At 40.6% G+C, this 26,436-nt stretch overlaps 1 protein-coding gene across 1 annotated transcript in view; it reads right to left on the bottom strand.

Moving 5' to 3' along the window:
* The window catches only part of cacng2a (calcium channel, voltage-dependent, gamma subunit 2a), a 68,650-nt gene that overhangs the window by 40,292 nt on the left and 1,922 nt on the right, over positions 1-26,436 (bottom strand). Inside the window, exon 1 of the mRNA XM_051387389.1 lies at positions 26,354-26,436. This exon is cut by the window's right edge and continues 1,922 nt beyond it. Within this exon, the coding sequence (XP_051243349.1) occupies positions 26,354-26,436 (83 nt within the window). The remainder of the gene's footprint in view (positions 1-26,353) is intronic.

Genomic DNA, 26,436 nt, shown 5'->3' with positions numbered 1-26,436 from the left:
CAACTGGATTCCCAACCGCCGTTAACACTGGGAACACTTGAGGACAGGTCTAAGAGGGGTGTGTGGGAGTGGTGGAGTTGTGGGGGGGGGGGGGGTATTTTTACTGGCGACCATAAAAGATCACAAATCAAAGGCAGTCGATGCAGCTGTTTCACTAGATTATAACGATTACTGTATGAGCAGCGAGACACACAGAGGGAGAGGAGGAATGATAGAGAGAGTTGCAAGAACAGCAGAGAGGAGAGAGAGAGGGAGAGATAGAGATGAACTATTGACTGTTCGTTATTTATCTTTGATTGTTGATATTATCGTCATGTCATTCGCGGTTTTTCCATGTTATGTCATATGCTTTGACACTGTTGTTTTGCAACTTTTAAACCAACAATGTAAAAAAAAACTGTCAATTTAGATTACAGACGACTATTTTATCATTATTTTATTATTTAGTATGCCAATTAATAATCAACTAAACTATTAATAATTTGTTCGATTTTGGAGAGCAATGCCCATCACAGTTTCCTGAAGTCCGAGGGGACGACTTTAAATTGCCTGTTTTTTACTTTTACTTTGCTTTTTACTATCAAAGAAAATCCTTACACTTGGGAGAGTCAGTATATGTAAGAACTGTCTTATCCACAGTTTTATCACACATAAGGCCAATTTCTGCCATTTACAACATTTTTACAATGGTTTCAAACATCAAATTGAGTTACAAGCTCAGCTTCAGGCCAATTAAAAGCGTGTTTTTACTGAGCGGTAAAAAATTCTTGGCTGGAAATAAAAGATATCTAAATGTAAAAAAGGTACAATGCACATTTTGAGCTACAGATCCAGGTTTCTGGTACTTAAAAAAAACTCTAGTTTAGTCTTGACCCATTTATACAGACTTACTGAAGATGTCAATAACTCTTATTTAAACTGAATTAAACAAAATTTTGTTCCACTGTATAGTAATGATTAACAAACACCTGCGTCTTAAAGCTGACGCACCCCATCAAAGTGTCCTTAAGCTCGACACTGAACCGTCCACCTGTTCACACAGTGTAAATCACTCTCAAGAAGGTGTCAATTAAAATGTAATGTAAATGTAAATGAAGGGAGAAAAAGACACTGAGAGTCAAAGAGGACAAAACACTCAAAGAGAAGAGAGCATGCTGGGTGATGTGGTCAAGTAGCAGGCTTAGGGAGTAATAGATTACATTTGAAAGAATTATAAGAATCAAAAAATGGTAACTAATCTGTTACATTTATTAAAAATTGGGATTATAATCAAGATTACAATTAGTTATAGCGTGTTAATATGTAAGAAACTGTTAACGTTATACATCATCCATCATATCGATAGGTCCACGAGCCCTAGTGTATATCATCATGCTGGAGGCTTGTGTAATCTGTTACCTGTCTGCTCTGTGTTTAAATGATTAGGACTAACAGGCTGACTCACTCTACTGTTTAGAGAGCATTGGGGGTCCTGATCGCCCTCCCAGCCTGTTAAATGCACTTCAGCACTGCTCTCAGCAACACACACACACACACACACTCTACCCAAACATGCTGTGTATTCAGCCACCCGCCTACTCTTCCCTTCACCATCTAACACAGGCACATCCCACTGGCATGAAAACCACCATATGCACACAAGTTTTCTCTTTAGCTGTATACTATTTATAAAGAAAATCTATCTCTCTCCTTTGTTCTGTGTGTGTTTTTTTTACAAGTTCATCCACTAAATACCGCAGACCTGTACTGCAAACTCCTTATTAGTTAGTTCACAAACATAGTACAACAGGCTGATGTCGCCTGATAAAGCTACAGGCAGTGGAGGAATGTAACTAAGTACATTAACTCAAATACTGTACTTAAGTACAAATCTGAAGTACTTGAATATTTTCTTTTTATGCCATTTTCTACTTCTACTTTACTAGAATTCTGATGAATATATTGTTCTTTTTACTTCACTGCAATCATTTGGCAGCTTTAGTAACTAGTTACTTAACAAATGGGAAAATGATTAGAACAAAAACTACTTCGACAATCGTTTAAGTTATTTTCCAGCTTCTCAAATGTGTGGATTTGCTGCTTTTCCTTTTAATTATCCTAATTATTTTAATGTATTTTTAATAATTTTGAAGTTGGACAAAACAAGCATTAAAAATCCTACTTTTACATTAATGCACAAGTCATAATAATCTAATGATATCATTTATAATAGTATAACACTCAGAAGGTGACATTCTTACTTTTAATACTTTAAGTACATTAGAGATTATTCTTACATACTTTTACTTAAGTAACATTTTCAATGCATTATTTTTTACTTATAATAAAGTATTGTAGTGTGGTAGTAGTACATTTACTTAAGTAATGGATCTGAATAGTTCCTCCCTGATGGGTCACAGAATAAAGTTTAATATCGCCGGCGGTGTTTAAAAATGTCCCAACTTCTTACTCAAGAAGCAGAGTAGAGATTTCTGGCACAACCTCAACTACTAGGTCAAGAGGTTTGACTCCTTCACAAGTTCTTACTTTAACATGATGGACAGTAGATAAATATTTAAGCAAGGCACTTGTTGCGAGTATCCTCCCTCAAATATTGCATTTGGCAGTTGAAGTGTATCTACACTGTGGAACATGTAAGATAAGGAGGTCCACGATTCTTTGCAAATACCTGTAGTTTTAACAAATCAAGGTACTTGGAACCTGCAACTAAATCGAAAATGGAACCCATTCCTACTTTATATATCATCAAACTAAAGTCACAACTTCTTCACACATTTCTTAATTTAGCAACTATTTCTTGTAAATGACGGCTATGAAAGTATGTTAATGTGACCTTGCATAAAGATCCCTGAACTGTAAACCTACACGGCAGCGATACAGTGCAGTAGTACAGTATAATGACGTAGTACTCAGGAACATTGACACTGTACATAATGCTCAGCCAGGCTTCTGCCAACAGAGTATCAGGTTATACCTACAGAGCATCCAGAGCCAAGTCATTCCACCTGATACATTATGATGGTTTGTGGCTGCTGTTGATATTGTCCCTCTATCGATGTCAGAGTTGGATAACACAGTTCTCAAGCTATTTAAAAGAATAAAACTTTTCATACAGCAGCAAAAAAAAAAAAAACCCTCAGGAAAGATCCTCTCATGTGTTTAGAAGAGCTGGAAATGTTCTGGAGCTCATCCGAACATCAATCCAAACATCCAGCCTGAATATCAGAGCCATAGTCATATTCTCTGAGTGGGGGAGTGAGAGGTACTTTTTTTTTATAGTTGGCTACATTTGCAGTGATTATGATTCACTCTTATGTTCATATGTCAGTCTTTCTATGCAGTGAAAACAGGATGTTTTGTATTCCATCTCTCGCTAATAACACATGGACTGATAAGTCATCATCCGGAAAAGGCTCAGTTACACCACATCCTCGGAGAGGGAGGTCCAGACGCTCGCTGCCAACTTCACAAGAGATGGAGGGATAGACGGTAACAGTGTGATCAACGGTCTTATGCAAGATTTTTAAAGATCAAGAATGAGCTCTCTGTCCTTTTATGGGCTCAGGGGTGGAAGAAGTACACAAATCTGTTAGTCACAACAAGTTAAGACACAGTAAGAAGGGTTTCAGTGACTGTATTGCTCAAAACAGGGAGTCTTTCCTTCCTTCAGTCATATCATAATTTACTGCAGCGTCAAAGCTTAGTGTGACTGCAACTCCCGGTGCTCGAACATCACTTGACTGACCTGAATTTGGTTCCTGCTACATACTTGCACAGTGACTTAAATTAAAGCAGCAACAAGCAACTTTCATTTTGTGTTGATTCTGGCTGCCCCTGGAACTGCGATGGACATTTTTGGACACATTATGATGCATTTTTTAAAATCAAAATAAAAGACGAAACAGAATATAAAGTACGGCAGCAAAATTAATCAATCAGTATGCCAAGTGCAATATGCAGAAGCAAGGTAAACTGTGTGACAAAACAGTGTTATAATGACATACTGTAGTTCTGAAGAGATCCCCTGGTCTACAAATCTTTTTCTCTAGATTTAAGAAAACCTTATTTGTTTGGAAACAGACAGGATTTTTCCTTGTAATGTGGTATTTCTGCACTGTGGTATTAAGAAAGGGAGTACTTCTTCTGCTTTTTGCGTGAATGCTTCCAAAGGCAGAGATGAAGGTGATGTCAGCAACACCGAGTAGCTAATAGAGACTCCTGCACAATTCATGAAATACAATAAAATGAAAAAACAAACTCCAATAGACCACTTAAAGCCAGAAGATTCAGCACATAACCCTCTCTAAGTCTTTGTTTTTACACTTAGTTTCTGTACAGAGTAAATGAGATAAACAACATATAACACGTTAATTAGTGAGCTTTAGAGGTGCTGGTTAGCGGATTCTGTTGCATAGAGACAGGCTAACTGTTTCCCCCTGTTTCCAGTCTTTATGCTAAGCTAAGCTAATCACCTCCTGGCTCCAGCTTCATATTTATCTTGCAGACATGAGATTGGCTCATCTTACACTCAGCAAGAAAGCGAATAACAATTTAGAGCTCTTCCCAGTAATGGTCACTTTCCAAAAGGTTGCCTCATGTTTCAGTAGGATGTGTACACTGAAGCACAACGCTGGAGTAGATCACTAAGTTACTCTTCTCCTCAGGCCGGTTTTCATTACCTTGAGCTCATAAGGAAGCTCGTAAGGTTTTCCATGTGTCGCTGCTCTCTTTGCTTTGGTCCCTGATATCCCTCTCCTCCCACAATATGATATTAATCTCAACACCCTCACTCTCCTCTCTTTTGCACAATGCCCTCATCTCCCTTTCTGTTTTTTTCTCCTCTGAAAAGCGTCTGATAAAAGATCACTCCCACCACCACTGTGCCTGTATGTACTGTGTGAGTGTGTGTGAGTGTGTGTGAGAGAAAGAGAGAGGCCTTTCCTCGGGCAAACAAAGTACTTGCTGTTTTGAGTGGAGTGAGGACTGGCAGATGGGGAACATACTTCCTTTTTTAACGCAAGCTTAAGGTGTAGTTGTGGAAACTTTTTTAGGCTTTTCGTACCCTTAAGTCTATCACGCTTGTGAGGTATGACCTATATGCTCTCCTATAAGTAAAATGTCCAGCAACATACAGGCAAGACCAACTCAAATAACCTCATAATATCAAACAAAGTCCTAACAAACCCCATGGTTTCCGGCGTTGATTGTCAGATGCATTCCCAAAGCCCTCTTGCTATGTTTCTAATGTGTTCAACTAAATTGAGTTTAAATTTTTGCGTGTTATTTAATACATTTCATTATATAAAAGAGGGTGTTGTTAACGTAACATGCAATTGAACTGGTCATTCAACTCTTTCAGCCTTTGATCCATTACTTTCAGCTATGCATGCGACAATATGAAGATTTCATACCACGATTATCCTGGCAAAAATATTTCACGATATTATCCTGAATCCTGAAAATAATCTTAAAATGTCACTGGAATCACTTTACCTTATATTTTGTTATGAAAAGAAATATTTTTATTGGACACCTCATCTCCCTGTTGATCCATAGTATTTCCACATGTCCAAGTTTTTTTTGTGGGGGCAGTCCGAGCCTTCAGCCATGGTGACAAGTGCAAGTCAAGTCACTCAAGAGGATATTCACAATTATTCTGATAATGAAAATTCACCACAATAAACTTATCAATGTTTTTTTTATAATTTTATCATCGTATGTTGTCCCATCCCTTCTTTTAGCTAAATATTTTCGACTTTTTGATAACTTGTATTCTCACTTATGTTGAAAGTTACAACTGCGTCACTATATGGATTTTATATTTGCTCATTTCTATTTTTTTTAATCATTTGAGCTACTCCATAATATTTCCTGTCCTACCCATAGTTGTGAACCACTGCAATAAATATGGCGGCTCATTAGATCATTAAAACCACTAATAAGGGATCAAAGGATAAGAATTTCAATAAAGCAACCCCTGCAACAAGACGCTAAACTTGATACAATCCTGACCAAAAACAGCGATTTCAGCAGTGTGTATGTGAGACATGTATCTGCTCATGCTCCAATAATGGTTTAAACAGAGGTTTTACTCAATTTAAATAATTCCATCAGCGTCCCCTTGTTCCTGAAAACTGCAGACCTCAGCAACACTTGAGCAGTTTAGCAGATAAGGTTATTGGGGAGAGATAACAAAGTCTTAGCACAAAGACAAACGCACTGAGAGGCATAAAATCCAAACTCAGAGCAGCAATTTCCAATAAAGGTGAAGCGAGGTAAATGCAGTTACGTTCGGGTAGTGATGAATATGACGGCAGGAGTTCGGGGAGCTGGGGGGAAATAAGCCTGTGAGAGTGACTAATGCTGGTTTACTGTAAACACAATATCTCATGCCCACATAACAAATCTTGTGCCGTCTTGGATACTGTTGGATGTCCCTCAAGTGGAAACATTACTCAGTTTACAAATTCACATGATTCCTGGTGCTTCGGACGGACTGATCAATATCTGTGATCATGAACCTCTCTCTCTCTCTCTCTCTCTCCGAGCCAAAGAGTCTGATGTCATCAAAACGTGCGGCCTGGAGCTGCTCTATCGACAGCAAACGGCGCTCTGACTTTGTGGACTCATCCGAAGGATATTTGAGCTTTTCCACCAAAGCCGAGCTCCATTATAAAAGCAGAGATAACGGCTAGGAATCAGAAAATGCATGCTCACACTGTCAAAGTCACCTTTCCCATCTCCGCCAATTACAGTAAGTTCTCTGAGGTGCAATACTGTAACTCAGCCCGGCATCACACATCAGCAGGAGAGACAAATTCCAGCACTGTGAGACAGCTGCTTTATGCCAAGGATTACAAATTGAATTGTCTGAGGCAGTATAATATATCTGAACACTAAAATGCAGAGTTATTCACTTTTATTTTATGAAGTCTCAACCCTTATTTTAAAATACACCAAATTCTGTGTCATAAAGTGGAAGTGCTTTGGAAAAACAGAAATGAATAGTGACTGCTGAGCATCCGCACCGAGATTTGCACCGACTTATTTTACGGGTCGTCACAAAGAAGACCTTCTCGCTCCGTTAATCATCTCAAGTGTCAGTCTCAACATGTCTGAGCTACACAGTCACACAATCACGTATCCAAGAAATGGAAAAGTTTTGGCGAGATTGTCCCATCTGTCAACTTAATCTGAGACGTCAAAATCACCGTATGTGATACGTGGCAATGGTGCTTTGTGCTACACATGCTTAATAGCATACTGTTTCCAACTAACAGGACTACTTTAGCTGTGAGAGTGGGTGTGAGCATGGCGGATGAATATGTGACTGCTCAAGTGGAAGATCAGAAAGTACTCATCACTCACACCAATATGTGAAAGGACGTTAGCATGGAGCCTGACAGCCACAGCCTGATTGAGATGTCTTCATATACTCAATGGACACCTGCCAACCATTCAGGGTTTTATTATGGCCATGTTATATCTAAAATATCCCTGGAAGTAAAGTCAGCTATTTTCTCCCTTTGTACCCTTATTCCTTTTACTACCTAAAGTAAACTTGTATATTACACTAATATTGCACCTATTGTACATATTTTTGGTGTTTATGTATATGTTAGTATACTTAACTGTTCTTTTTTCCTTCCTTTAGTGCTACCTTTATATATTTTGTTCAATTCGACTGCCTATTTTATTGTTTTATTTTATTCCAATTCAAATATTTGAATATCTGTTTAATCCTAATAGTTAATAATAATGTGCAATCCTGTACTTGTTCTTGTTAATCTATGCGCTATATCAACATTAAGATTAACATTTAGTTTAATTATGACACCACATCAACATTTTAATCTTTAACAGATATGTCATTTTAGGCCTTACAGCCAACATGCATAGAAGAGTTGGGGGGAAATTTCTTGATGAAGGTCAAATGTGTGAAAAAACAGCATTATAATGAAGCATTGTAGTGCGTCTGAGACGTCCTGGCCTACAAATCTTGTTCTGCAGATGTAAGAGAACATGTTTATTTGGTACAGACCCCAACAAATGTTTCAACATACAGCCATGAGGTGCTCTAATAAGACGAAGGGCAACTGCCAGTGGCTGTTTAAGAGGTAATTTGGCATGCGGATGAGAGGGCGCTTGAACTTGAACGGGTGCTGACCCCTGCTGTATTGTATAATGACAATAAATCTGAACCCTAAACCTTTTCTGCTAAAGGGTTGCAAAACATATGCAAAAGGTAACTACTTGTGAAGTGAAGAATTGTAAGTAGCTTTCACACCTTGACCAGGTTAAATAATTACATAGTCTTGCCTTTTAGTTCTGCTCTGGTTTGCATTCAGCCTGAGTTATTACAAATTAACCAAGAGAAGTAAAAAGGAAGTCATACAGACTCACAGGGAACTCACGTTCTCTGGTGTCATAAACAGCTCATGAAGAAATAACTAATTATGAGGCTTATTAGTCGAGGCTGTTTGTTTCCCATTTCCAACTGACCAACCTGCATACCTCCCATCCAATCAGCAAAGCTACATTTTATTACTTGGCGACCACACCGGTCAACACACGACACAAATTATGCTTCCAAAAGTAAAGTAAACCAAACTCCAGCTCACAGTTTTGTTGCTTCCGTTTCAACACACCTATTGCAGCTTTGTATAGTCGGGGTATGTGTGTGGTCCCAAATTCCCTAAATTCTTAACATCTCGAGAAATCGCTCTTAATACCTTTCTGTAGCTCTCTAAACGCCCCGTTCTCTGGCGCCCCCACTCATCCCCCCCTTCCACCTCCTCCTTTGGACTGCCCAAGGCAGAATGATTAATTTGTGGCTATTGATTTCTCTTCCTGAGCTGAAAGTATGTGAGGGAGAGAGAGAGAGAGGCAGGGAGAGGGTGAGGTAGCGTGAGAGAGGGTCAGAGAAGCAAAGGGGTGAGGAGGGAGAGACTTGGAGAGAGGAGTGGGGGGAGGGGGGGGATACATCCAGTATTCAGTGTAGTGCTTCTCTGCAGTTCTTTTTTTCTAATCTTTAATGTAGGAAAAAAAAAGCCAATGGTTGCAGTCTGGATGCGTCAAACCACCTCCCCTCAGTCTCTCTCTCCCTCTCTTTCTCTCTCTCTTCTCTCTCTCTCTCTCTCTCTTGGTGGCGATTGGCAATTCACTGAGTGTCCACATGTCATCTCTTGCCCTGCTGCAGCGGCGAGCAGCGCGGCATGCTGGGAGGAGGAAGGGAAGAGAGAAAAAAAAGGGGGGGGAGTTTAAGGGACGGCGGCAAGGGGAGGGCAGGCAAGATGGCTAGATGGATGGAGGTATGTATTCATCCATTTCCCTGTTTCATTACATCTATGTAAATGCTGCTGGGTATGTATGCATGTGCTCACAACCCACCCCCATCACACACCTCCCACCCACCCCCTCATCTAAACTCCCCCTCCCCTTCTCTCACGGCCTGATATGAGACAAACGTCGTCTTGAACACAGTTTTCTCCACGCCAATTCTTCACTGCCTCTTTTGATTCCTCTTCCCATCCTTCCCATCCTTCCTTGTGTCTTCTCTCTTCACTTAAATCCCCATATAGCCGCTAAGGAAATTTAATATTATGGCCTTTGAAAAAAAAAGGGGGGGAAGGGGGTCGGGTTAGAGGAGATGAGAAGCCGTGTGATCGCCACTTAATTCTATTGGGTAATCATTTTAATTAAGCCTGTATGTGGTTAGCGTTCGCAGTGACGAGCCTGTCTCTCTGCGTACTACAAGCACATTTTAGACACGTTCGGAGAAGAGTATGACCTACATTTGCTTCTTTGAGAATCACACTCACAGGTCTTGTCTGATTCCATATAGTTAATGAGAGAAATGAAATATGTACAGTGATCAGCAAATGTCCATTTTGTCAAGTGACCTTTCAAGGGCATATATACAGCAGCGTTGACGGTTGGTGAAATTAATACACATGCAATGTGACGGGCGAATCAAAGGGGCGTAATGAAAGAAAATATAGTGGAGATGCAAAGATTCTCGAGATTGTCGAGAAACAAGGTCGCTGTTAGTATTTACTTTTGTTTCATTTTACAACACTAACACCAGTTACATTATAGCCTACAATGTGAGTACAAGATAATGACCAGTGATTCTTTTACTATGGATTATTTGTGCTGAAAAATCTATTGAAAGGATCCATAAAACAGGGTTTTTCTGACAGCTACAGTGTTTCATCAAACCTGCACTGTATGATGAAAGCTTGAAAGTCCACGAAACACACACAGAGAGTCCATATCCTTCCATAGTTGTGAGGGGATGCTGCTAGTCTCTGTGTGTCCAGCTCCGGAAAATGTATTTGCATTAGAATTGTAATTAGTAAGTATAAATCAAGTGTGGAAGTTTATCTTTTGAAGAAGCAGAAGGAGCACAAGCATGTTTCACAAAATGAAACTGAATTCAGTGAAATAGGAAAGAACCAAGTAACCGAGTTGCTGGTGAATAAAGTCTGACACCTAGAGCCAGAGAACAAACCCAAGCAAAAAGTAGAACGAATATTCAACTTACTCAGTTCTACAAAGGGATGCCCATGCTGCTCTGTATGCACCTGTTTGCTAATATGTGTTTGTTTGCAACAGAAAAAAAGTCCAATTGGCTTTTAACCAAAGAGGATACTTTGTCTTGTCACATGCAGGCAAAACCACAGGTGTAACTAATAACATTAATGAGTAAGCTATGTTAGTAAGCCAGCAACCTCAATATTAGGACTATGTCATTGGCACATCACTGGAATAGAGCCAACATTAATTTTATTAGATACACTTGTGCTTTTCTGGCCAAGACATGTTATTTTTACTTGACTCAAACTGTGTCTGTGTGTGAAGAGCTGAAAGTGAATCTTGTTCTTATTCTTGTTTGCTTATGCTCTTATTCTCTATAATAATTAATACCGTACCTTATTCCGGCAACAATATTTTCTGTTTGTACTAAAACATTAAACACTGAAGCGTTTGAGAGGCCCTTTTGTAAAAGGTTTTATAGAAAAGCGCATTGACAGCCAGCAGAATAAGGAACCAAAGGGTGTTATATTAGCACTGATTTTAAAAACTGTTGTTTGTTCAAATCCTGTTTTCTGAAAGATCATCTTAATCATAGCGAAGAACATTATGTCCAAATGCCCACAACATGTAACATTTCACAGTCTGTGCTCATTTCACATAATTTAATCAGTCTGCCCTGCTAATTTTCACAATTTTACTGTCTCAGCTCAAATTGGCGTGGCGCCATCAAGGGCAGAGATGATTAGATTTTGCTCAGTGATCAATGTAGACATGTGGATCGGGAAGGGAAGCCCTGCAGGCCGTTATATTCAGTTTATTTCAATTCCCAGACACGCAGCCTTCAATACTGTTCTGACTCTGTGGCCGATCTGCCCTGGAGCAAGCGGTATGAGGAACACTGTGGGTAAATAAAAGATTCATTTTCACAACTTGTTCATGCAGTCATCCTAAAGACCGGCACAGCTTAGGCCCACACCGTGGTGATGTCACAGCATGACACATTAAAGACACACACACACACACACACACACACACACACACACACACACACACACACACACAACAATAGGGGCTGGTTACAGACACACAACTACGATGCTTGGGAAAATGTCACAGCAACACCACACTTACTCAAATCCACACAACTGGGAGGAAAGAAAAAAAAACATGTGTTGTGTGTGTGTGTGTGTGTGTGTGTGTGTGTGTGTGTGTGTGTCTGTGGAGGGGGGCTCTCACCCAGAGCTGCCTGTGTGCATGCTGCTATGATCATGAGAGACTCCCTGTCCTGGAAAGCGATCTGAGTGAGCAAAGGGAAGCCACACTGCTCCTCATTAAAAATTCATCCTGTTCTTTACTGCTCTCAGAAACACAGAGACATGAAGGTGAGTGCTCACATACATGCCTGCACGCGCGCACACACACACACACACACACACACACACACACACACCCACACACACACACACACACAAACACAGAACAGAAAAGAGGGGGAGGAGGGACTCAGCATGCTCTCCTGGAAATTACATCATCCTCCTCAGTGGACTTTGCAACACCTTATCCTCGCCTACATCAGGATGTAGCGATGATAACAGTGGTGACTTCATTTTGACAAATTCCCTGATTCGCTCCGATCTGCAGATTAGCGCGGCATTGTCTTTTTATCCTGGTAAAAATCAGCAGCATTGTCAGCAGTTCGGCCGCTGCTTTGTCTAAGCGTTAGAGTCACAGTACATACCTCCACAGACATGAATAATCGAGTGTCAGCCTTTCCCAGACACCAGGTTTACATCATTTCCTGTAGGAATCCTATTAAATCATCATCCTTCAGGTTGAACGTTCAACTCACTCGATCAAGCTGCTCCGGCTCGACATCAGAGTGATAGAACAAACAGCGTCTAAGTCAATTAATGTTAGGTCACATTCAACATTTGCTGAAATGAAAATTGTATTGGTGGTGCAGTTCAGTCACTTGAACATCTACCCGACAAACACAAAATAAACTCAACCGAAATGTCAAACTTCCACTGCTCTTCAATTAACCTAGTCAATGTCCTTCTTATGCTGTTGCGGTTTTGGATTGAAGCGGTTCTCAGCAGTCTCATTTGACAGATACAATCTCATTACAACTGTTTGTTGTCCCAACACCACCATTTGCTGTGACAGTGGGGTCTGCCAGCCCTGTCGACTGCAGTAAATACTCACTCTGGAGTGCAGTAAACATGACCATCTGAGCAGCGTCACACTGACAGGCAGCTCTAACGTCCTCAGAGACAGACAGGCCGGCACAAAGGCCAGTTTGGTGCCTCCGGGGCTTCACCATCAACATGGTCGCCAAAGGATGTGTCATACCTCCAAAGACACCAAACTCACTTTATTACTTTAATTTTTTATTTGAAGAAAATCAGTCAAGAAGGTGGATTAAAAAAAATCTCTCTAGGTGAAAATAAAGTAAAATAATACTATATAAAAATGCCTTATGCCAAGTACAGGCTCATAGAGCAGGCAAAAATGCAAAAATTGGTTTAAGAAAATAAATAGAAATAGTGATGAATGTCCTTTTGCAGCTTGGAACAACAACTTTTGGATGAGGGGACATGAAATCTGTGTCAAAATCAGTTTCAACACATCTGCTACTTCTAAAAATTCTAAATATTGAAAACATAAAAATGTGTAAAAACCTAAAACGATGAGCCCCCAAAAATGTCCTGAGTCCTGTATCTTTCCCAAACCAATGACCGTTAATATGCTGGCGACATTGTTTAAAAAAGATCAATTGTATTATTTAGAGCTGCAGTGATTAGTCGATTAATGGAGAACCGATTACTCATTTGAGTTATTTTTCGAGCAAAAATGTCAAACATTAGATTCTTCCGAGTTTTAAAATGTGAGAATTCACCAAACGATTAATCAAGTAAATAATCAGCAGATTAATGGATTGTGTAAATAACATGCATTAGTTGCAGCCACAGGTGAGGAGGAGTTAAACACAATCCGTTACTGTCTCTGTGGCGCAGACTCCTAAACTGTAAAAGGAAAAAAAATCAATCCCATCAGATCAACTGTCTGTCTGAAATTACAACGCTGTCTGTCTGGTTTCTTTGCATCACAGAAAACAAATAAATCATATTGGATGTCAAAGACATCTGATATCTAAATACACTATAAAGCCCTGTACTGTATATACACTCCAAATACAGATACACACCTGTACTATCCTGGACCATCTGGACCGGATCACCTTCATCTTTTCAGACCGGCTGTTTACTGCACAAGTACATCATGCTATCTGCTTCCTCCCTCCTTGCCCTCTATATTTGCCCTGTGCTCACTTGTCCATCTGTCATACTCAGGCTGCTGAGTACCTGCTGGCATTACCTCCAGCCGTCCTCCTCTGTCCTCCACCCGGCCCAGAGCGGTGACCCGCAGCTCGGCTACAGGAACCTTCAGCAACCCCCTGCCTCAGTCCAGGCCTGAGATTCTGCTGTCAGCAGCTCTCCCACTAGGTGCTAAGAGGGCTTTGCAGAGGTGGGAACATCTCTGTCACCTCTCTTCAGCTCCGTTTGTTTGTTTGTTCGTAGAACACGACTCATAACAAGTCGAGCAAATGTTTGGCATTTGTGCTTAAAAGATAATAAATGGATTGCATTTATATCACGCTTTTTTTTCCTCCAAAGCCCTTTATAATTTTGGCCTCTCATTCACCCATTCACACACCCACTCACACGCAGATGGCAGCGAGCTACCACGCAAGGTGCCGGCCTGACCATCGGGAAAAATAGTTGCCAACTAATTGATTGAGCTTTATGATAATTCCAGTTTTTATTTAATTATCACCTTTGCAATGGATGTGATGCTCAAAGCCTGAAACATTTGATAAGCTCAACAGCAGCGTGGCTTTACAAAAAAAAATTCTTTACTGGGAAAAGTTTAATTTGTCTGGGAAAAAAATTCCCACTATAGAAGAAATATTCCCAATTGAATCTGCGCTGGAATGTGTGAAAAAGTGTTTTTGTGATTTGGGTGAACTGACCCTTTAAAAAAGAGACACAGACAAGTACTGAGAGAACAAATCAGGGTTGAAATATAAAGTACTGCTTTGATATATACTTCTTATTATCATTACCGTTATTATTATTAGCATTAGCATCATCATCAGCAAGCGATTGTACATTCAGGTAAATCCACAAAATAGACTCTAACTCTGCTCCTGCCCCCCCCCCCCTCCCAACTCTGAGATGATGCAGTGTGTTTGGGCTGCGTTCTGACACAAAGCAAATACGGTGTAATAGATTGCAAATGAACTGCACCACAGACACCACCAATTAATCAAAAGGCAGATTGTCGTACTTTCTCTGTGCCATTGCAGGGAAAAAAAGAAAAAAAAGAGTGAATCGCACCTCCTTAAAATGAATGGATTGTATCTGCAGTTAATTATCATTTACTACAGGGTCTCTTTGGGATGTTTCCACAGCTTAAGGATACGGCCAGTGAAGTGGAACGGAGAGGAGCTCTGCTGCGATGGAATCAGAGATTGGTCTGCTGGTAATTACACTTTCATTGTAAGAGGATCAATTTTATGTAATCAGAGTGCAATCTCACTGAAAATCGAGAGGTTATTCAAACCACTTTAACATGGAAACTTTACATTTTCCAGAGAACAACATTTGTTTGATAAACAGTAGCTAATGAGAAAATACCAGACGATGGCCGTGGAGTCTGGAGACCGGCGCACATTGTCTTTCGCTCCTGACCTCTGGGCACTGCAGTTTGCTGGAAAAGCTTGATCAACTTGTATGTGGTTTGTTTGTGATTGTTGTCATTATTGATTGATCTGCAGATTATTTTCTCAGTTAATCAATTAATCTTCATAAATTATAATTTGCATTTATATTCCTTCACTCCAAAACCTAAAGATATTCAGTTTAGGATTATATATGAGAGAGAACAGCAACAAATCTTCACATTTGAGAGGCTGAAATCAGAGAATTTTTCGCATTATTGCTTGATACATGAATCAGTCAAATTGGTAATTAATATTCTGTCAATCGACTAATTGTTTCAACTCTACATACGTACAATATAACGATACCACATCTATTTATTTTCTTGCATTTGTGTATAACACATGTAAAGATTTCAGCCTGTAACTTTACACCTTTCAAACCCACAAAAATGGCAACAATGTTTATGTTTTGAGTGTTAAAAGTGCTCATTTCCTTTTTCTGACCCACCATGGTTGGGTCAAATTTACTAATTCAAACCTACATATCCATAACCAATAACATAAATTGCATACACAAAGCATTTTTAAATTAGGTTAGTAGAGTGATACCATTATGGTAAATATGCTTGTTAATATGATGCTGAAGCCATTAGCAGTTAGCTTAGCACAAAGACCAGAAACAGGGGGAAACAGCCCAGCCCTGTCCGAAGGTATCAAAATCTGCCTACCAGTCTTTGCCGTGAGGTTGCCTGGTCCCAGCCAAGAAGTAGTCGGGTACATAAAGGTCATATTCATGTCAAAATACAAAGGTTTCTTACACTGGTTGTGACAGAGGCATCCTTCAAGACAACAAGTGTTGAGAGTTTGATACTAAAAACATACATTTTTGGTGGCTTCAAGCAGCTTCAAGCCTCTGCATGTATAGGAACTACATTTTATCCTGTGCCAAAATCTTGTTTCTAATGGAAATATGTTGAGTTACGGGAGCGGGGCAACATGGAAATGCTGCTGCTAGCAGGCAGTCAGCAGTCCTTGCCTATCACGGTCTGGTGCCACACAGTACGCTTACACAAATACTGGCCCAGGGTATGTTTGGTATTGATTTGTTCTCCAGTCATGTAGAATAGAGATAGACCCCACCCAACAGGACCAACTGCAGCTAAAAATAACACGTGTAAATCAAGGCTAGAGCCACAAACACACACACACACACACACACACACACACACACACACACACACTTGCACACACTAGGTCCTGCTGGCTGTGATGATGACGATGTGTCGGGGGTCAGAGGGGATAATTATTATGTAGTAACTGAAACGCTGCTCCTCTTTGACGCATGTCCCATCCTTAATGCTTGTTCTTTTATTTCTATTTTTTCTGATTTATAGCCTAGACTGTAGGGTTGGGGGGGACGTCTCCACACTGAGCGGGTGACAGCATTTATGGGAGAGTGCCACCGGAGTTTACAGCCCCTCTCCCATCGACCAAAGCCATCTGAGCCATTAATCATACACTAAACCAATTACCATGCCATCACACTCGTCTACTGTCCATCTCATCTCAGAGACTCGGTCAAGACGGACGAATGCTGCTTCACGAAGCCACAAAGACATGACTATTAATTTAAAAGAGCGGGATCATAATGGTGTCTCTCCTTCCTCCCCCAAGTGTCTGCGTTTCTTTATTTGAAGGGAGGTGTAAAGGGGCTAATACTGATGAATCCAGCTTTTTCAGGCATGGTAATGTAATATAAACCAATATTTTCAAGAAATGTGGGGGTGTTTTTTAAGTTGAGTAATGTGTTTAAAATATAGTGTAATTTATTCTTACATCATTACACTGATTTCCAGAATAGAAAAATCATGATCCCATTCATTTTCAAAGTGATCCAGTGATTTTAGGCCATTTCTTACAGTTAAATAAAGTTGTCATTACTAACTGCACCAAAATCATTTCACATGATTCCCCTCTAGACGATTTGTGGCAATGCTAGCAGCATGGCTCTGTGGATGGCTGTAGGTCGTTCCACCACGTTGGTCCAGAGTGAAATATCTCAACAACTACTGGATGAATTGTCATGAAATCTTGTACAGACATTCATCGTCCCCAGGGGGTGAATCATGAAATCTTTGGTGATCCCCTGACTTTCCCTCTAACACCATGATTATTTGATTTCTCTTTTATGTAAAGATTCTTGGTTTAATAAGAATGGATCTGGGGAGTCACAGGTTTTCAAGAATCTGAATCATCATCTGTAACGACCAGGAACTAACTGGCCAGTGAACTTCCCACTATATTCATTATATTTGATCTATCTGCTGTCACTTATGTGTTAAATAACTGGTTTACACATCACATACAGGCTACTATTATTTTCTAAGCATAGTTTTTAATTTTCTAATCTAATTACAAGGTCAGTTGAAGAATAACTTAAGCAATAATGAAACTGTTTAAATCCAGAAATGTAACATGCTATATTTGTCTAATGCGCATGTGTAACAGCACTGGTATCAAACCTAAACAGACCTGAGGCTCCACTCGAACAAAATCAATGAACCCTACACTGATACCAGTGTGTACCAGAGTCTGTTGATGCACATCACTGTAACTGAAGAATTATAACAAATGGCAACCTCAACAGCAATACAACCGAAGGCCAGAGTCCTGCACAGTTCTTGGACTGTCTCCGGCCTCAGCCTAATCCGGTAATGTCTGGCCTGTAATTTGGCCTTAGTGGGCAATAGAGAGGGCAAGGTGGAGACCAATAAAACAGTCGTGTTCGCCAGTGACTGTCTGCAGTCTCAGCGGAGCTCCAATGAAAGGCAGGCGAGGGCAAAATGAATCCCATCCATCGCCGGCTGCAGGGCAGAGTGACAGTGCAGTGCAATAGAGCTCAGTCACTTTACACAAGCTGCTATCAGCTGAAGGGAGAGGCAGCCCAGAGTAGTGATAGCATCCTGACGGAAGAGAGAAGGCTCAGTTTCAACAAGTGGCTGCGAGGCCCTGAATACACTTTCCATCCACACTGCTCTCAACTTGTGACTAACTGTAATCCGGCCCATGCAGCTGGATGTACAGTGGATCGGTGTCATAATACAGTGTAATGCCACTTTAGGGCCGGGACATTAGCCTGGGTGGGTATACTCCAGCTGGGTAATCCTTATCTGATTGGACTATGAGACTAATCCCGCTCTTCTCTGCCGCTCTGCTCTGCTATCTGCTTTTATCTCAGGGCTGCCTCTCGTCCTGCCTCACTGCTGTACACGACACACACACACACACACACACACACAAGGAATACACTCAGAAACATCACCATTCAAACATGTTGCACAAATGCACACACACACACACACACACACACACACACACACACACACACACACAACATACTCCCACATGTGTTTTCAAAGGCATGAATGTACACTACATTGATACTCCCACATGCTTATACATAAAATCATGAGGCAGTATGTGTGAACTGTGATCTGTGGTGATTGACAGGAGCTGTGGGAGGCCATACTGAAGTGGTAGCCATTTTAGCTAAAAAAAGGAACAGGCACATTTTTCTAAATAATCAGTGTTGGGTGATGAACACTCTAGTGCATGATGGTGCATGTAAAAAAGAAAGATTTGCTGCAGCTACAACTCAAATTGATATCTGCAGTGTAAAGAAGAAAGAAGCCAATACATTTTTTGTCGACATGAAATAAGAAAACGTTCGCAAGGTCATAATTTCGACTGGATTTTGGTATCCTGAATCACTAAAAATCTGTCCACTGTTCTCTTTTCGCCTGAACATCAGTTTAGTTGATTAATGCTCTGAGTTGATAAAAATGTCGAAGGCTTCACGAGCAACAGCAAGCACTTTGAGGACTTTGCAGCAAAGATAGTAAAACCCTGTCTTAGTCTTTAAATTTGTCATTTAAGACTGCGATAAATATGGAAGGATGACTGGGGATAGCACAAGGACCAGTTTGATCACATATCAATTAAATTATTGTTTGGTCCCTCGACAGAAAGAGAATAAGCAATTACTATGATCATCAATTATTTGTTCAAGTCATCAGTGTCCCATTGCTTACCCTCTAGCGCGACCAGCAGGTCTGGATGGATTGGCACAAAATTTGGTACAGATGTTCATGATTTCCAGATGATGTATCCTAACAATTTTAGCGATCCTGTGACTTTTCTTCTAGCGCCACCATGAGGCTCACATTTGCGCTTTTCAGTCAAATGGCAACTATTAGATGGACACTCATGTCTATGTAATGACTTTGGTGATCCCGTAACAATTAATCCAGTGCCATTATCAGGTCAAAATCTAAGATGGTGAACATGTACATACTTGCAAAATGTTAGCTGGCTGTTGTTAGCATTTAGCTCAAAGCATGGCTGTACAGATCTTCTCAAATGTTGGATTTTCTTGCTTTTCTTTGTCTTATGTAATGGTAAACTTAATATCTGTGGGGTTTGGACTGCCAAAACTTCACAATTCTCACATATTTTATAGACAAAAGTATCAATTGGAAAAGTAATCAGTAGTTTAATAATGCAAATAATCACAACTTGCAGTCACTGTGGTCATGCAGTGCACATTCTGTAGCTTAGGAATGAGCACATTGAATTATGACCCTAACAGACATGTCCCTTCATACAACAGGTAGTATAAGGCGAAACATCAGACACCATGGTGGCTCTCTTTCATCACAGGGTCCACCATTTCTCTCCCACGCCTCCTCCCTGACTCTCTCTTCTTTGCCACTGTGGAGCCTGAGGGCGGCGCTGTAATGAAGATGAATGCCTCAGATTAGCAGCAAACGCAGAGCGCTACACCTGGCTGAGAGCACAGAGGGGCACAGCGGCTGCTCTTAAAGACATCCCAGATTGTACGGAGGAGTGGCGGCCTCCAGGGCCCAATTCATCAGCAACACACATGTTTACTGTGTGCGGCATGCACCGCTCATGCCTCACCAGTTAAATCTCTGTCTGCAGCCACATCTGTGATTGTGGTACCGCAATCACTGAACTTTTAATACCGTTTCAAGACCACAAGACTGAACTGTAAATCTTAACAGCAGGGGACCAATACAGTAGGAGTGTAAGATTGAAGTAGTCCAAGCTACTGGGTGTTGGAAGTGGATAAAATCATACAGCTGAAATCATGGAGTCAAACTGTTCACTGTGTCTTGATAAAAATCCTACCTTCACCTAAACCAGTTTACAAAACTGACAAGGAGCAAAAGCAGGAGGGAAAAGCAGAACAAACTAGAAGGGCACTCAGAGAGCCAAAAGTTCAGTCTTCTATGATATTCAAATCTGCAAGCACAACCACTATGTAAGTCTGTATTAGAATTAAACCTTCTTGCAGTGTTACCAAAAGTGAAGAATAATCCATCCGATGATTCGGTTCAGCTCGACAATTTAATTCCTTAGTCCATGCTACTCCATTTTACCAAGTTTCATGAAAATTAGACCAGTAGTTTTTTCATAATCCTGCTGACAAACCAACAAACTCCTTGGTGGAGGTAACAAAATGAGTCCAACTGAGATCCAAACGTCTGTAGGAAAGATCCTCAAAAAAAAGAGAACTACTGTAATTGATTATAAAAAGTTGATCATTAATTTTCTGCTGATCAACTAATCATTGCAGCTCTAATGTGGTATTTGAAATAACATAACTGGACAGTAATATAGTACAGTATAGAACAGTTTGTAAATTGTTCGTCAGGAGCTCAAATAAAAATCATCTGATGTTATTAGAACCAATCAGATCTCAGGACAAGTGATCCCCCCAGACAGCTTTTGACAGAAGCAGAGTAACTGCACCATTTGACCTTTAATGCATCTTTACAATTATTGCACTTGCTGGAATTTGGCAGGCAATTATAAAAGCAATAATACTGAAGCACAATTATATATCAGGGATATCCCGATCCAGTTTCGGAGTCCTTTAATGAGTATCTGCTGATAGCAAGTCTATCGGATACTTATATTTACTGAGGTTAAATGTTGATTAAATCTGATATACCAGCTGTAGGCTACTTAAACTGACACACCTTATTTTCACGACCTATTTGATACAAACACTGGAGGACCTGGTTCAAAGATATAAAATATATAAGTTATTATTTATAAGTTTATTGACTTGACGCGATCAGTGGAGGTTCTTACTGAGAGTACAGATACTACACAAACCTGACAATAACCAAGTTTAATTTGAGTTTGTCAGGGAATTAACATAGTGACAGTTGATATGACCGGCTGCCAGTGCCGGTGTGTTACCTGAGTTTAATCACATCCCTAACCCCACTCAGTTATTTCTGCTACACTTAAAGGTCCAGTGTGTAACATTTAGGAGGATCTATTGGCAGAGGTATGTTTTCATTAGTGTAAAATCACCTGAAAATGAGGATCCTTGTTCACATTTTTCATGACTGCTGTTGTTTCTCCTACACACTTGGAATGGGAGGATGAGGCGAGTTGGTTGCAATCTGCAATCTCACCACTATATGCAACTAAATCCTACACTCTGGTCCTTTAATTATAACCGAGCCTAAGCCCTTACAACAATCTCTCCAATTCTCATAGAAGGGAATCACTATCTGAAGACTTCCTAAAAATGGGAAGCATACCTGAATGTGTTGTAAACTGCTCTTGGCTAAAGTTAATTAGCGATGTAGCTTAGCGAATCTGTGCATTTTGCCAACCTCAGTGTCAGAGCGTAGTCCTCAGTTGCAATTCAGTGCGAGCAAGTACTGTGGTCGCGCCTGGTTCAGGGCCCAAACCATTTCACGTACAGGAAATTGGCCAAGAAAATAGAAAATAAACTGCCCATTGTAAATCAAATATTCTATTCATGATGATTAATAGAGTCGGTTTCATAAGTCACGGGCCCTTAGATATTTTTTTACTTTTCTTTTTTTTGTATGGTGCCCCTGCTCAGTCACTCATCAGTGCGCCCGAACAATTTTGTCACATTCACACACTCTAATTTTTCACTAGCATATGGAATGAAAAGCTGCACTGTGGAGCCCGGCAGCTGTGCTAAAGGAGAGGAGAGCTTCAACAGTAGCAGGCTGAGGTGAACAAAACGCTTTATTTTAGCTGATACCGATGCCTAAAGGATTGGCTCTGGACGTGTCTAATACACACAAACACATACACATTTGACTTCACTTTGTCCCCCCCTCTCCCCCGCCCCTTCAGAAAACAAACCTACGCTCTTCTACCAGATACACAGTCCTTTCTTCTTCCAGGAGTGAGATTATTTTTCTCAGTTGGTGTTTCTCTGACAAGCAGAGAGTGAAGCAGAGGTCGAGGTGTTGAAGCACCCAGTGTGGGTATTCCCATTTTGCTTTTTCACAGGTTCTCCTCTCCAGTAGCTGGTTATACAAACACAAACCGTCGCCCACCTGTGTCCACTCTGTGAGCAGGATGTGTGGGCCCGCGCTGCCAAACACACAGTCTGTGTTCTCTGCTGCGATAAGGACGGAGCGACTATTTCAACCATTTGCAGCCTCAGTCGCTGCCTGATCCACCAGTAAGACTTCATTTAAGAAGAGCTGGGGGAAAGATGAACACTAGTCATCTTGGCACTTTGAATTAATTGAGCTGAGCTGCAAACTGAAGCCTAATTAACATCTGAAATGTTAAACTTGATATCACTCCTCCTGATTATCTGTGCTGAAACAAGGCTGTGGGTTTGCAGCACGCAGCCTGCCTATCTCTCCAGCTGCATCCGCTCTGTACTTTTCTATTTATCAATTTCTCCCCCCACCCCGATTTTTTGGTTTAAAATGTGCAAACTACCTATAATTAAATGTACTCGCTTTTTAAGACCCAATTTCCTGAGCAGGAAGTCATTTGAATTAGAATTGAAATGAATCTGACCCCGGTAAGTAAATGCACTGGCCCCCTTTTTCCACTCCCTTGCCTCTTCTGGGCCGGGGATCATTCATGAATCACAAATGACAAATCTGAGTTTATTTCCTGCCATTTTGATCTTGGGATTCAAAGCGAGTGGCTCATTGTGCTGATACAAAAGCAACACACTCACACACACACACACACACACACACACACACACACACACACACACACACACACACACACACATACACAGTGAGCCAAGAGTGTGATGTTCTGATCTCGTCTTGACTCTGTTTGCCAATAAAATAATGGCCTGGCAGGGATAAAGGCCAGTCACTGTCACAATTACACTCCAGCTGTGATTCACCCTATGTGCATTAATGTAATCATTGTAGGAACAGTTGATACACCTCAGCACTGTATCAGCATTCAGTGTTGTCTCTTTTATCTACCCAGGCAAGGTTGCCTGAGCTCTTTTTTTTTCTTTCCAGAAACTCTTTGTGACACCTTCACAAACTCACATCTGCAGTTGTACCAGTGAAACCGCAGTTGTCTATCGTTGACACCTGAGCGGCTTCTCAGGAACAGCTGAGGTGTAAATGCGATCAGAAGTGGATAGGTAGATACCAAATGAAACATTTTTTTTAATAGAGGTGCCAGTGGGATATTTGAATTTCAGAGTGGATACTCAAAGATCCCCTTTAGACATATTAAATACATATATACAAATATTCTGCTTGTAACATTAATGTGTGTCTGATAAGTTTTTTCAGCAAAAAAAATAAAATTTCCATATTAAATCCTTAAAAAGGCATCCACTCCTTCCACCTCATTAAAAACCCCAGAATCTATCAATATGCAAATGTTGTTTATTTCTAAAGTTTTCCAGTCCATTCTCGGTGTATGTGCACTGGTGGCTTTAGGTTTCTACACCACATTAAGTTGCATACCAAACCAGGATTACTGAGTACTGTATTTAACTTGTACTTTACTTGAGAATTTCTATATTCCGCCACTTTATACTTCTACTCCACTACATTCATTTTGATATAGTTAGTCGCTACTTTTCAATTTAAGATTTTACATTAAAAACATTTGATATAAGCTTACAAAAAACAATACTTTGTGACGGTTGAGTAACAGAGTTGTTAAGAGTTCCACCAAATAGAGATTTTCCCTCTAAACTTCTTACATGGTTTCTCTTAAACTTTTTGAGCTACAAAGAAGTGACATTATCTAATATTTCACAAACGCCTGAATAAATAACACAAGATTTTGAAGCTGAATTTGAAGGACCTCTCACATTGTTGTATTGGTACTTTAAGTAAAGGATCTGGGTACTTCCACCACTGAGCTCTGGCACCAACCATCAGCAAAGATTTGGGGTTGAATGTCTTGCTCAAGGAGACTCAAGGAGTGAGAGTGAATTAAAACAGTAAAGTTGTGGGTTGAACAACTAAACAATGAGTTTAAACTCCTAAAAAAAAGCTCTGTAAAGCTGAGGGGAGCTGCAGATTCAGGTGCATTGTCATTCAATCCATCGTTATTGTAAAAAATATCAATTATAGCATCTTCAGATTATACTTTTTGGACAGTTTTGGATGAACAGAAGGTGCACAGAGTCTTGCTGCTTATCACAGGAGCATGAAGAGCATGAAGTCAGACACCGCGGCCTTTCGGGATCTCACAGCTGAAGAAGATGAGCAGATTTGTAACGCTCTGTGCCCTCACAAGGTTACGGTGTCAGAGTCAGCACCCAATGCCTCCACTGGAACATGACAGGAAGCACGCCGCCTCCGTCTGACGGGGCAGACAGAGGCGGGCGTCTGGAAACCTGCGTTCAGGGTGCGAGGCTGTTTGACATCTCGGTGAGCACCAAACACAGGCCAGGTCAAAGGTTACATGACGGGCAGCATAAAGCCCAGCCATCATTAAAGGGTTGTCAAGGTCAGGCCCGCCGACAGAATCACCATCTCTGCTACCATGACTGCACTTTTGGGGCTTCACTATGAAAATAAACACCCTGTCACATCCTCTTTAACTGGACAGAACCCCCTGCAGTGTCCCTTAATTAGGGCTAGACCATTGTATTGGTTTGCCAATATATCAGGCTGATATATGATGAAGGTTCTTCCCTAACTACAGCTCCTGAATATGTTATTATTTCATTATTTAAACTCTAATGTCTGACAAGAGAAACTGTTCCAGAGTGGTGTGGGAGGCTTTTATGCAACAGCTTCAGGCTGCAACCAGAAACCTGCTTAACCCTGCCTGCAGGAGCTGAACACCCAAAGAGGGACTATATTATTCTGGATTTGATGGTCTATATCTAAGGCTTTTTTTTTTTTGCTATGACCCCTGAAATGAAACAGCGTATACCAGCATGTGTCTGTTCAAACGAGAGGGGATTTTTCTTTGTGAGAGAGACATGTCAAACAATCCAGTATTACACTGAAAAAGTTTGAACAAGACATAAAATGTGAAAGCAGAATTCCTATTTTTCTTCTTTTTGGATTTATCTTGCAAACAGAGACCTGCTTCACTCCGCCTGCAGTATCTGAACACCCTACAGGAATGTATTAGATAGGTTTAAAGTAAGTTTTAGTCCTGATGGTCTGTATCTAACCATTAAAAAGAAGCAGCGACCTTGTCACAGGTGATTTTTTCTTTGTCTAACTGTTTCATTACAGACGTGAAAAGTAAAACTATCCAGTATTTCACGAAGAAAAACAATAATTAGAGAAAGGTTAGAACAAGAAACAAAATGTTGTAGCAGAATTTGAAGATTTTTTCTTCGAGTAACAACCTCATGACCCCTCTGATTTACCTAGCAACACCTTTTCAAACCCTCTGGAATTTAGTTTTATGAATGTTGTCAGCTTTACTCATCTCCTACTATCACTGGTGGCTATAACACACTTTAAACACCGATGTCAGTCAAACCCTGCGGTGCACTTCATGTAGGAGGGGGAAACAGAGGGATAAAGGGGGAAACCTTACACTTGCAAGTGTCATGGAAGGAAAAGATGAAGAAGAACATGACATCCAACAGTACTAATGTGTGTGATGCACACACATGGAGGACACTGACAGCTGTAAAAACCCTCAAATGAAACCATGTTGGGAAAGTTTGTCAAGCACCAGAAGAGCATCAGCATCAGCATCAGCACCATCAGAGACACACACACACACACACACACACACTCTCACCTTCCAAGCAGCATGTCCTCCACAGGCCCGAGTGGGTCATCACCTCCTCGTTCTTCTTGCTGGTCTCGTTCTCGCTCATGGAC

Source organism: Dicentrarchus labrax, unplaced genomic scaffold (genome assembly GCF_905237075.1).
Source record: "Dicentrarchus labrax unplaced genomic scaffold, dlabrax2021, whole genome shotgun sequence".
Classification (NCBI taxonomy): Eukaryota; Metazoa; Chordata; class Actinopteri; family Moronidae; genus Dicentrarchus; species Dicentrarchus labrax.
Note: the sequence above shows the minus strand (reverse complement) of the source record. Positions and strands in the feature narration are given on the sequence as shown.